Source organism: Ziziphus jujuba, chromosome 7 (assembly GCF_031755915.1).
Source record: "Ziziphus jujuba cultivar Dongzao chromosome 7, ASM3175591v1".
Lineage (NCBI taxonomy): Eukaryota > Viridiplantae > Streptophyta > Magnoliopsida > Rosales > Rhamnaceae > Ziziphus > Ziziphus jujuba.
This window is the reverse complement of record NC_083385.1, coordinates 26,989,563-27,002,352: the sequence shown is the minus strand read 5'-3', so window position 1 is coordinate 27,002,352 and position 12,790 is coordinate 26,989,563. Positions and strand designations below refer to the sequence as shown.

At 32.6% G+C, this 12,790-nt stretch overlaps 1 protein-coding gene across 1 annotated transcript; it reads left to right on the top strand.

The window, feature by feature from the left end:
* Positions 1-852: 852 nt before the first annotated feature.
* Positions 853-2,564, top strand: LOC132804389 (uncharacterized). The gene is made up of 3 exons (XM_060818685.1): positions 853-974; positions 1,871-2,080; positions 2,167-2,564. Exons 2-3 carry the CDS (start codon positions 1,889-1,891, stop codon positions 2,302-2,304), a joined length of 330 nt encoding a protein of 109 aa, XP_060674668.1. The 5' UTR covers positions 853-974; positions 1,871-1,888; the 3' UTR covers positions 2,305-2,564.
* The last annotated feature ends 10,226 nt before the right edge of the window (positions 2,565-12,790 follow it).

Here is a 12,790-nt window from a genome sequence, read left to right as displayed (position 1 = left end):
CCACAATTCACACATGCTCCTAAAATATTGACAATACGCAACACCGATTAAATTAATATTTTAATCAAGATAAATTATACATGGTTATTGGGAAGATTTAACACAAACGGTATCCAAAATTCACAAACAATATACTGAATCAAAGCTTACAATGCAAGGATCATGGATTGAGTCTTAGGTTCCGAAGATCAGACCCATGGTGGCCGAAATCTCGCCAGAAAGGTTTTGGGTTTAATATCCTCGGATCTCACAAACCATTAATAATTGGGAAAAAAGGACCTCGGATTTGGATTCAGGGAGGTCAAATTAGTGGGGAAGGGTGTGAGGTGTCGTTAGAAACTCACCGAAGATGGGTTTTCCGGTGAGCCACCGTTAGACCTGGCAATTTAGGTCATGACACGGTGACACGACTCGAAAACGACACGGAATAAATGGGTTTGGGTTTATTATAAATGGGTTCGAGTCATAATCGGGTCAACCCGTTTAACACGATTATTAATCGTGTCATTTTCGGGTTGACCTGTTTAACTCGAAATTGACCCGTTACGATCCATTTATTAAACGGGTCAGTTTCAACCCGACACGATTATACACCTATTACAACCCATTTAAATTTAATATTAAATTAATATTTTATTACTAATATAATATTTAATAATTAAAAAATATTAGAAATTAAAAATTTTATACAAATAATTTTCTATTATTAATTTTTTAAAAACAAAAAATATATTTTTAATAAAACAAAAAAAAAATTCAGATCTAAAACTCAAAAGTCGAGAGTCAAGCCCTATTTTTCAATTTTGCATCTTATTCTCCAGCACACAACGCAGCCACCACAGACCAAGAGCGGCCTCTCTGGCTCTCTTTCCCTTGTTAGTAGCCACCTCACTCCACCGGCAACGCATCCGCAGCCAAAACCTTTGGACCACCGGCAATCCGAGCTCCGTTGAGATCAGAATCTCGCTGTAAAAGTATGCCTTCTCTTCTCCTCTCATCCCTCTCTCTCTCTCTCTCTATATATATATATATATATATCTCTTTTGCTCATTCCCTTTCGTAATATTATACAAGTATAAGTTTGAAATCATGGGTTCTTCCTGAAATTGATATCGGGAGCTTCACAATTTAGAGTTTTCGATTCCTTTTATGCGAACAAAATCGTCACCATTCTATTACACCTATTTGTGGATCTGACTAATTGCAAAAATCAGTTAGGTTACCATTCACTCGCCTAGGTGGGTTAATCAAAGTTCAGAAATTTATAATTTTTTTATTTAAGCTTGAGCTTTTAGTAGGTTCTGTACTAATTTTTACATAATCTGAGCTTCATGGGATGATTGGCTTTTGAAATGGGTTTTATCAGAATTATTCTGAATCTTAGTATGTATTTTTGTTCTGGTTGGGTCTCGTAATTTCTATGTCGTTTCAAATTTTTATTAGTGAATGAATTGTTTTGGGAAATGGGTATTTCTACCATACATATACTTGAAATTCATAGTGCAATATGCAGGGCTATCACTAATGTTTAAAACAGAGTGTGCTTTACTTGTTGTTATGAATTATATATATAAATAGATGATAAAAATCCAGCTAAGTTATGCTTTTTCTCATGGTGTTTATTGCTATCTATGCTCACTCCTGTTCATTAAAACATAGCGTAGACATTTCGTAGATCACATTATTTTCTAATGAGTAAGAGTTGTTGAAACAGTTGTTATGTTGTTTGTATTTGTGTACAATCATGAGTTGAGAGAATTTTCTTTCTTTCTTATGGTAGCTTTTTCTTGTGGTTTTAGTGGATAATGTGCGCCAAACTTGTGATAGTTTAGAATATATTGAAGATTATACCCTTCTATTGTATCTGTAGGTTCCAAGGAAAAGAGAAATGAACGCCTTCAAGGCTTTCAAAACTTCTGTCCCAATTACATGGAGCCCTAATCTATATATCACTTTGGTGAGGGGCATTCCAGGAACGAGGAGACTTCATAGGCGTACCTTAGAGGCATTACGTCTACGCAAGTGCAATCGGACTGTAATGCGATGGAATACTCCTACTGTTCGGGGAATGGTTCAGCAGGTTTTGCCATAAGCTTGCATTTATTGCTTGAAATATCTTGTCAATATGTGGTTGCTAATATTTAAGATGTTGTTATCATCACTCAGGTCAAAAGATTAGTTGTGGTTGAGACAGAAGAAATGTATAAGGCTCGTAAAGATAAGGAAGCAAAACACCGTGCTTTACGTCCTCCCTTGGTCGTAGATCACCATCCTGCTTCTCCTGCAAGTGATTCTCCTCAGTAGCCTATGTAATTGTTACTGGGAGATCAGGTCTGAGCTTGTTATAAATTTAAGTCAAGACAATTCTTCCAATAGTATAATTCTTTTTTATTCCAAATTTTGATCAAGACGATTTGTGCCTGCTTTTAAGATCTAAAGTTTTGACAAAATCTTTCACCTAGGTCTTTTTATGGTACTAGAAATTTGTTTCTTGAACTGTAAACTATGGCCTAGATACCCCATTATGCATATGCAATTGGTAGTTGATTGTGTTTATGATGGAACTCCTGGTTCTCATATTTGCATCATGAATCTGTCATTTTGTAGTAAAATACTTTTTGGATATTCCATTATTGCATTGCAGCTTAAATAATAACTCATCTAATCAAACAGACAAAAGAAAAGAATGAACAAATACAAAGCGACAAATGAACACCGGGGTCGTAATCTCTGTCTCTGTCACTGTCTCTGTCTCTGTCTCTGTCTCTCTCTCTCTCTCTCTCTCTCTCTCTCACCCTCTCTCTCTATATATATATATATACTATTAGGATTTATTAAATTAAGCATACTAGGGCCCCTCCATTGCTTCAATGCTTATTTTCTCTTCTATCTTTTCTACCGCTAACTCATTTTTACTCTTAAGTTCCTTTTCACTGCCATCAAGGCTTATATTGTGTTTGGTTTTGTACTGGTGACCAATTGCGAAGACAAGAAAAATCAAGAAGTTCACAAATCCTAACACAGCGAGCAGCCAATAAAAATTTTCCAACTTCCCTTTGTTCAAATTGCTCCTGAGCCATCTTTTCTTGGTCACTTTATCGACAAGAGACACCAACAAACTGCTTACGAAGAACCCCATAGATATTGTGCTAAGGAAAAGCCCTGTACTCATAGACTTCATCCTCTCTGGTCCTTCTCGGATGAAAAATTCAAGTTGTCCAACATTTGTATTTTTATTAATGTTTTCTTTATTTCATTTGCATATATTAATAATTTTTTTGTTTCACTAATTTATTTTATTAATGATTTTTTTGTTTCACTAATTTATGGAATGCAAGAAAAATTTGAAGCACAACTTGAGGATCTTACTGAAGATGTTTTGAGCTGTGATATCAATAAAGAAGAATCTTCAAGTCAATGCTCTAATTATGCTAATACTCAAGCATAAGGTAATATCAATGTTAAAATTTATTTAATTTATTTTAACATTTTATCTTTTGTATTATATTTAATTGATTTTTTTTATATTTATTTTGATATTATGATCCCAGGCTGGATTGTTGAGCACCAAAAATCGACATATTTGGTTTGGAATCTGGACATCGATAAATAAATTTGGAGCATAATGATAGTTATGTCCTTTTTCCTTTGGTTTTATATGTATTATGATAACAATTTGATACCATTTATTTTATTTTGTATTGGTGTTTTACTATTATTAGGACATTAAATTTTATGTTGGTGTATTGAATTTGTCTTTTTTAGCACATATTAAGACTTATGTATTGTGAATTATAATTTTTGGCATTTTAAATAAGTTATTTTAATAAATAGGTTAGTTTTCGGGTTAATAGGTTAATTTTCGGGTTAACGGGTTAATCGATTAGTTTTCGGGTTAATAGGTCAATTTTCGGGTTAATGGGTTAATAGGTTAATTTTCGGGTTAATAGGTCAATTTCAGGTTAACGGGTTAATAGATCAACACGACCCGTTAAAATAATCGTGTTAAACAGGTCGTGTCGTGTTGACCTGTTTATAAACAGGTCGGGTTAGTGTTTTGGATACCTGACACGATTAATAAATGGGTCGTGTTCGGGTTAGGCATTTTTGACACGATTATTAAACGGGTTGACACGAACACAACTCACGAACCCGAATTGCCAGGTATAGCCACCGTGGCCACCGAAATCTGCCACCGTTGGTGGTGCGTCCGGTGGCCATTGGCTGTAAAAATTTGTGAGGAGGTAGATCGAAAGATGGGTAAACCAATGGAGACTAACAGTGAGGCAAATGGAGGTTTGGTTTGGGAGAAATTGGCCTAGAGGAATCGACGCCACCGCCAAAAATTGCCTTAATCCTAATGAGTTGGCGATCGGTTGGCCGTGAAATTTGGGTGATCGGCTGAAAATGAGGTGGGCTACAAGGTGGGGCGGCGCATGTAGTAAGGGGTGGCTGGAAATAGGTCAACAACAGTTGGCCCGTCCTCCCCCTCTTTTTTTGTCTCTTTGTCTCTCCTTTCTCTCCCCCCACTCCCCTTCTGCCACCTCAGCCCCCCTTCACCAAAAAAAGACCCCATGGGTGCCACTGTGCACTCACGAGTTGGTCCACAATTGTGACACATGGCATAGTGTCATTGGGCACTGTGCACATATACAGAGATCAATGAATAGTAACTACTGTTTCGGAAAAACTTCATGGATCCGTAACTTTCAAACCACATGTCCAAATCAGGCGTGCCGGTAGTCTATGAACTCGTATCAATGAACAATTCACAACCATACATGAGTCAAAGCTTAATTTTGTAAGAATAAAAAAGTCAACTCCGAACCTTCAAACAATTCGAACCTTAACTTGTTTTGCTCATAACTTTTAAACGGTGGCTCCATTTTTGATGTGCTACTAGTCTATGGACTTGGGTCGATGCATACTTCACAACGGTGCCTTGGTCAACCTAGAATTCTATTCAAATCAAAAAGTCAAAGTTTGACTTTCCTCGGTCAACGACGATCAACTTCGATCAACTTAATAAAATTCCATTGTACTTGGGAATGGGGTGTTACAATGCATGTATAGAATAAATAACTTACAACCTGCATTACTTATAAAAGCATGTACAGCATAGCGGTAAGCTTCTTAGGTCATAAATTCTACCCTTATTAGCTACAAACATATATGAATTTTTATTTGATTTGGTTGCGTAGGTCAATTCGGGTATGGTCAATTTTTAGTAGCCCTAACTCGCTGGCTAACCCGAAAAGGTTAAGTTTTCTAAAGAGAAACCCATCAACCAACCTGTCAACCTTAAAATCAGCCCAGCTTGGGCATTATTATATTCCATCAAGAGAAAAAAGGTAGACTTTTAAGAAGGCTGACCACATGAAGGGAGCAAACCAAAAAGCTCAGCTTTGCAGAGCGGACCATTTTTGTGTACCGCCTCCCTTAACAGTTTAGCTTGGATTAGGTCAGTTGGGTTATTCAAGTCAACAATTTTTTGAACAAGCCTAAGCTTGGCCCAATAATTGTACCATTGAGAGTAAAAAATCCACCCCCCCACCTCTTCTTTTAATAAAAAAAAGAAAAAGAAAAAACATTTTTGTTTAAACTAAAATGATGTGAATGTAGGTGCAAAAGCATCTCCATTTCTGAATATGGATTGTAGTATAATGTGGCAGAGAAATCAACAATGTTGATATTGATGTCACATAAATGGGCAGTTAAATGACAAATTATTCTTCAATTGTATTGCATAAAAAAACTATTATTAACTATTAATAGTTATTAATTAATTATATATTCTATTAATTTTTTCTTTAAAAAAATTAAATTTTTATGGAAAGAAGAGAATGTATGATAGAGTAGATGTTTTAAAATAATTACTCTTCAATGGTAATATCTATAATGAATGTTAAGGTGAAGCGACATTTTAGAGGCTTTTTAAATATTATAAAATTTCTTAAAATCTAAAACTTTTCTTAAAAGGTTAACTCTTCAAAAAAGAACATAAATTAATAAAATAATTAATTAATTAATAGACATAAATAGCTTGCACATTTTACCATTGAAGAATAATTTTATGTGCAACTATCTATTTATGCCACATAGATTTAATCAATGCCAATTTTTTATGTATGTAAAAAATAATTCACATTTACCATTGAAGATGCTTAGTTTAATGATGTTTAAGTCACATTAGCATGACATTTAATTTATATATTACCACTGGAGAACATTTTTTTTAAAATATTGTCTACAATCTTTATGTGATATGCCTGTTTTCACAATCAATATATCCATTAGAGATGCTCTAAAAATACATATAGCGATGAAAGTGAAAAATGGTTAATTATGATAAATTATATTAGAACTTGAACTGTATTATCTATTTAATATAAATAAATATGCAACACTATAAGTAAGTAAATTTATTTAAAGCACAATTACTATTGAAATAAATGTGCAAAGCATGTGGCTCATGCATGCCTATTATATAACGAAAGACATTTTTACCTTTTCATACCCAATTTACCATTTCTTTCATATTTATTTTATTAATTACTTCTTTTTTGCTCAGAGAAAATTTTGAAACTTAGTACAAGTCCACAACTTACTTTGGTATTTTTGAAGTTTGTAAAAGAATCAAATTTAATTTTGCTAAATAAACAATTAGCCAATTAATTATGCTTTTGGTAAATATATCTTTCAAATTTATTGTAAGTTGTGAAATCAACATTTAAATGTTTGGTAAATAAGAGTATTTAACGTTATGTAATGATTAAAAAGGATATCGATTATTTGTTTAACCATTGATTATTTGGTTAACCTTGGGTTTAGAAGGTTAATCCAAGATACCAAGGTTAGAAAGATCTACATTGGCCATAAACTACTGTTAAGCACACTTAGATGGAACTTTCACTAAAAACTGAATTGTAAAGAAAGAGTGCCCAAATGCTTATAAGCCACATGCCAATCTCAATTTACATTCAACCCCCTTTGGAATTGACGGCCACGACAATGACGAAGGCTCCCTCCTAGAGTTGATGTCCACGGCCCACAACCCTTTCCCATGACGATGGTCATTCTAGATGGGTGCTAATCCCATAGGATTTTCTAGGAGGATGGGTTTGCTCTGATACCAATCGTTACGCACGGTTAGGTAGAACTTTCCTCAAAAGCTCTCTTCTAAGGAAAGGGTGTTAAATGTTAATAAGCCGTATGTCAATCCCATACTTGGATAATGTGGAACTCTATTAGGATTATTATATTACCTTAACATGATATATAAATAGAAGCTTAAGCCCCTAAAAGCAACTTTACTAATACTTTTAGAAGAGTTCTAATAACTCGATGGACAATTACAAATGGTGTCAAAGCCATTGTTAGGCCAGAATAGTTTATGGGCCAAGGAATTTATGATAGTTATTTAAAAGGAAAAGTATATTTAATGTAGCAAAATTCACTTATTGTAAAATTAGAAATTAGAAAACGAAAAAAACTGTTTATTAACTTCATTCAAAAGAGTCAAAATTGATATTTTGGTGATAGACATTAGAAGATTTTAAAATCAAAATCTAAGAAGCTACCCTTTTTGCTTCTTTTGATCAAAATCAACTTCATTCTTGGAAAATTATATTTTTATAATTTTACTAAACATCTAAACTAGCTTTGGATTGTTCCATAATCACTTTGGAGGTTCCGAAAGCAATCCCAAATGCATCCTGTTATTAATTAGTATAAAGTTTCACATTCTAGATTTTCTTTTTTTAAAGGAAAGAATATTTTAACCTAATATTTTAGATTTGAACCTATATTCTCAATGATTTTATAGCTAGACCTGGAGATATCACATACTAATTGATTAATACACAATAACTCTATGTTAATTTGTTCATGCTAAATACTTTATATCACACTATACTTTATGTTAATGGGTTACATCCCATTAAGTTGGAGCTATTAAAGGACTATGATTGTGTAATTGACTATCATCCGGGCAAGGTGAACATAGTAACTGATGCTTTGAGTAGAAAGGCTGTGAGATCCTTTGCCCACATACGATCAGTCCACTGCCTCTCATGATTAAGTTGAAGAGAATGGGAGTGATAATGCACATGCATCCTTTCGAAGTCCTCCTATCTAGTTTCCAAATGCGATCAGTGTTAGTGGATCGCATTTTGGAGACTCATATTAAAGATACTAAGTTGAGAACAATTAAAAGCCAGGTGCAAGAAAATCTTGATCTGGAGTTCTCTATAAGGAGTAATGGAGCCTTTATGTACAAAGGTAGGCTTTGCATTCCTGACATCTCTAAGCTTAAGCAGGAGATTCCAGAGGAGGCACACAGTTCGATGTATGCGATGCACCTCGGTAGTACCAATATGTACCGCTAGAAAAGTTATGTCGATGTACATAAAAAGGATCTTGAATTTGAAGTCGGACATTGGGTTTTCTTGAAGCTGCCTCCATAGACTGGAGTTATGTGCTTTGGCCAACGAATGAAGCTAAGTCTTCGTTACATAGGTCCCTACGAAATAATCAAGGGAATTAGCCATGTGGCATACATATTAGCACTACTTAAGGAGTTAGCACGAGTACATAACATGTTTCACATTTCGATGCTATGGAAATACATTGTAGACCTCGCACATGCTCGAGACTTCTAACATCGAGTTGAAAGAAAGCCTATTATATATGGAATAGCCAGTACAAATATGAGATCGTGAGGAATGAGTATTGCACAACAAAATCATTCCTTTAGTCAAAGTCCTATAGCAAAATCACTTACTCGAAGAGGCTACTTGGGAGCCCAAGGCATAGATGCATGACTAGTATCCCTATGATGCACGAAATTTCAAGGATGAAATTTTTATAATGGGGATAAATCGTAACATCCCATTCTGAAGTACAATGGAATTTTTTTCACGTTGATCGAGTTTGACCGAATTAATCAATGTTGACCATGTGGGGCCATGTTGACTTTTTATTCTGGGTGGATTTTTGTATTGATCAATGCACCATTTCGAAGTACACGTCGACCTGAGTTTGTAGACTAGTAACACGTCAAAAATGAAGCTACAGTTTGAAAGTTATAAGTGAAATAAGTTAAGGTCCAAACTATTCAAGTCGTACCGTGTTTGACTTTTTATTCTTGTAGGTTAGCATTGGCATCATCGTTAGGATGCCAAGGCGACCGTTTGCAAGTTTTCTCTTTAACCTCCCTATTTGTAACATTGGGTACCGCTTGGCACCACCGGTGTATAGTGTAGTGCACCAAGTTGTTTTCTCAACATGATTTAAAAAAAAATGTTTTAAAATGTGTTTAAATTTAAAATGTATTTAATCATATTTTTATCATTTATTTCAAAATGATGTTTTAAAATGTATTTTATCATATTTTATTGTTTAGTTTATTTATTTTAAATTGATGTTTCAAAATGTATTTATTCATATTTTAAATTGTTATTTCAAAATGCATTTTATCATGTTTTTATTATTTAAATTGATTTGATGTTTTAAAATAATTTTTTTGTATAGTTTTACCATTCCTTTCAAATGGGTTTGTTAAATTAATTAATATATTCTTTTTTTTTTTACTCAATCGATTTATTAAATCAAAATTTAATCTATTACATATTGAGTTTAATTTTGATTGATACCATATTTTTCTATTACAAATTTTATTTGTGATTTCATTTTATTTTATGATATTTATTCAAAATTTAATAATTTGTTACTAAATAATTTTCAATATCTTTTTTCAATTTTAAATTATTTGTATTTTGTTTGCTTATTTATTTCCTATATTTATGGGGTATAAAAATAATGGGTCTTGCGAAAATTGTTTTAAAAGGGGAATGTTTCCAACTGAGTAAATTGTGAGGGTTTTGAGAGAAAATTTGAAATTTTACTTATTTACTATTTTATATATTTAGTTATTTATTATTAATCACATTTATTTTATATGATTATATTATTATTTATGTAATAGTTTAGGATCACTTACTGAAATGATTAGCATTTTATATTTTTAAATTCTTTCCCTAGGCCAGATTACTAGATGTTGATCGCTGGAGGTCGAGCTCGATGTCTTGTTCGTTGTCGCATCCAAGAAGCCTTTTTCTTTCCTTTCTTCCTATCTTATGACATTTCTTTTTATCCTTGTGTTGTATTAAACTTTATATTTAATTGTAAACCTTATGGTGCTTTATATATTGTATTGGACTATTTAATATTTAATATTGTGCTTGTTCCTTGTTTATTTTATTATGAAGTGTTGAAATTTGTGGTATTATTCGTAGTAAGATGGAAGGAATAAGGTGGTTATTTAAAAGTGTGTTTTCTGTGCAAAGAAAATTGTGGTATGTCCAACCCTTAGAGGAGATGCTGTTGGATTTTCTGTTGGAAGTCCAGTAGGGTTTCTCAAGAATCACGGCTTATATAGGGTTCCGGCAAGGGATTCTGAATGGATTCTGACATCAAGTCTCTCACATGATGCCAAAAAGAGACCAAAAAGTGAAGCATTCTTTATTAGACGCATGGCAAGGGAAACAGGAGAGCGAGAGCTCCCATAGGGAACCCTAAAACATGTCAAGCCCTCAGCTAGGAGACAAGTATATAAGAAACATGATGCCTCAAATGAGGTATGAACAATTCTCCACCCTAAACCCTAAAAAACCTTTAGATATCACCCAAAGAACTAACTTAAGTATCAAAGTGGCTTGAGCATGGTACCACACCGGTGCCCTAGCTCCGTTCTTATCTTTCCTTCTTGTTTTACAGGGACATTTGGATCGTTCAGAGACTAGCTGTATGATAGAGTGATTTTTTGCCCATACAAAACACACTAATAAGATGCTCAACCAAACCAATTGATCAAAATAAATTTAAATATGTGCATGTTTCACATTGTAAGTAGAGGTGACATGATTTTATTATGAACTTGTTTATATAAAATGCCATAGACATAGTAAAATCTCACACAAACACGATCCATTAACATGACATAAATCAATCCATGAATAATTCAATTTTTGAGTTTAATTAATATGGATTGGATTCATAATGGGTCAACCAATTAACATTTGTTATGTTAATGTTCGTGAATGCTAAAACCAATGAATGATCCATTTCACCTATTAAGAAGGGTATTTTAGTAACTATACTAATTTTATCCAACCTTAACACACTTTCTCAATGCACAACCAAGCCAAGTAGTCTACCTTTGCCTCTCTCACCCTCACCATAGCCAACAAACAATACTCTCACTCTCACTGAAGCTTTTCTTCACCAATCAACAGCCATTCTTGTCGGAGCTTGCCTTGTCCTTCCACTAGCTTTTCTGCTGTCGTCAAAGCTAAAATCAGTTTCATTGATCAAGAGTCGCAACCCCCCACCATTTTGGTCCATATACACATTAGCTAAAATCAAGCTTCTTGTAGTAACTAGTAGGCTTTCTCATTGTGATTTAAATTTTATATTGGTGAGTTTTTGTCATGTTTTGGTTTGATTTACACATTAAATTGATTTTTTAACCTATCAATGATTGAGCTTCTTAGTATCATTTTTTTCCATTTTTCCTATGTGAATGCCTTTGAATTCTGATACCAATTAGTCTTTGGTAATGGCAAGCAAATGTGGAACATTTTCTTTTCTGACGGTGGGATTCCGATTCTTTTATCAAGTTTGTATTATTATTAAAAAATTTAACAAATTATTGTTATTATCCAACTTTTAATATTACAATAAAAGGAGATGGAGACAAATTAAAGAGGACTATTGTATCTGGTTTTTGTTATGTTGTATTTCTATTTTGTTCCTTTTCTGGGGTAACGTCATTTGGAATTGGAAATTTCTTTTTATATTCATAGACAACCTAGATTATTGTCGTTACAAAAGAGAGAATGATTATGCCTGTATATTCAAAGATAGACAGAGAACTGCATGTTTTACTTATACTGTTTAGTAGAAATTTGCTCTTTTTGGCCATTGCTCTAATTATCCTTAAAAAAATTGAAGTTGTAAATCTTAACTGGATTGGGTTTTATGATATTTTTATATTATGAATTATTAAAAGCTGAGATAAGAAATGAGAATCAAGGGGAGAAAAAAAAAAAAAAAAAAAAAAAAGAAACAAAGGGAGAACGGGAACCATGGGATTAGGGCTATTTTTTTTTTCCCCCTTGGCAAATATGAGTTATTTTTTCTGTTTTTCTTTCTATATTTTTCTTTCCTTTATTTGTTTTATCTTTGTTTCTTCCTCTCACATTTGAGTTTTAGTTCCTTTTTTTTTTTTAGCAACATAACAGTTATATTTAATTTTTTTGGATATTCAAAATAATATATAAATTTGGATAATTAGTATTAATGATATAATAAGTTAAATTGATAATTAGTATTAATGATATAATAAGTTAAGTTGCTAATTTTATTTTAAAAAAGTCATTAGACAAATAAATAATCCAATTTAAATCACTTGTATTGATTTAAAACTTAATAAGTTATTGAAAATTTATATTCTATTATAAATGCACTAAATTTCTATAAGAATATAAAACTATAAAGAATACCATATAAAATAAACAAAGAAGAAAAAGAGAATAGAGAAAATGGAGAAATATGTTCTCATCTTATTATATTCTTAATTCCTTTAATCTTATATTTTCATAAATAAGCAAATACAATGACATATGTTACAAAGTGATAATAATTGTCCATCTATTGTAGAACATAGTTTACATAAATTAGAAAGAATTATATCATATAAATAAAAAAGAGTTTTATAATATTATATTGA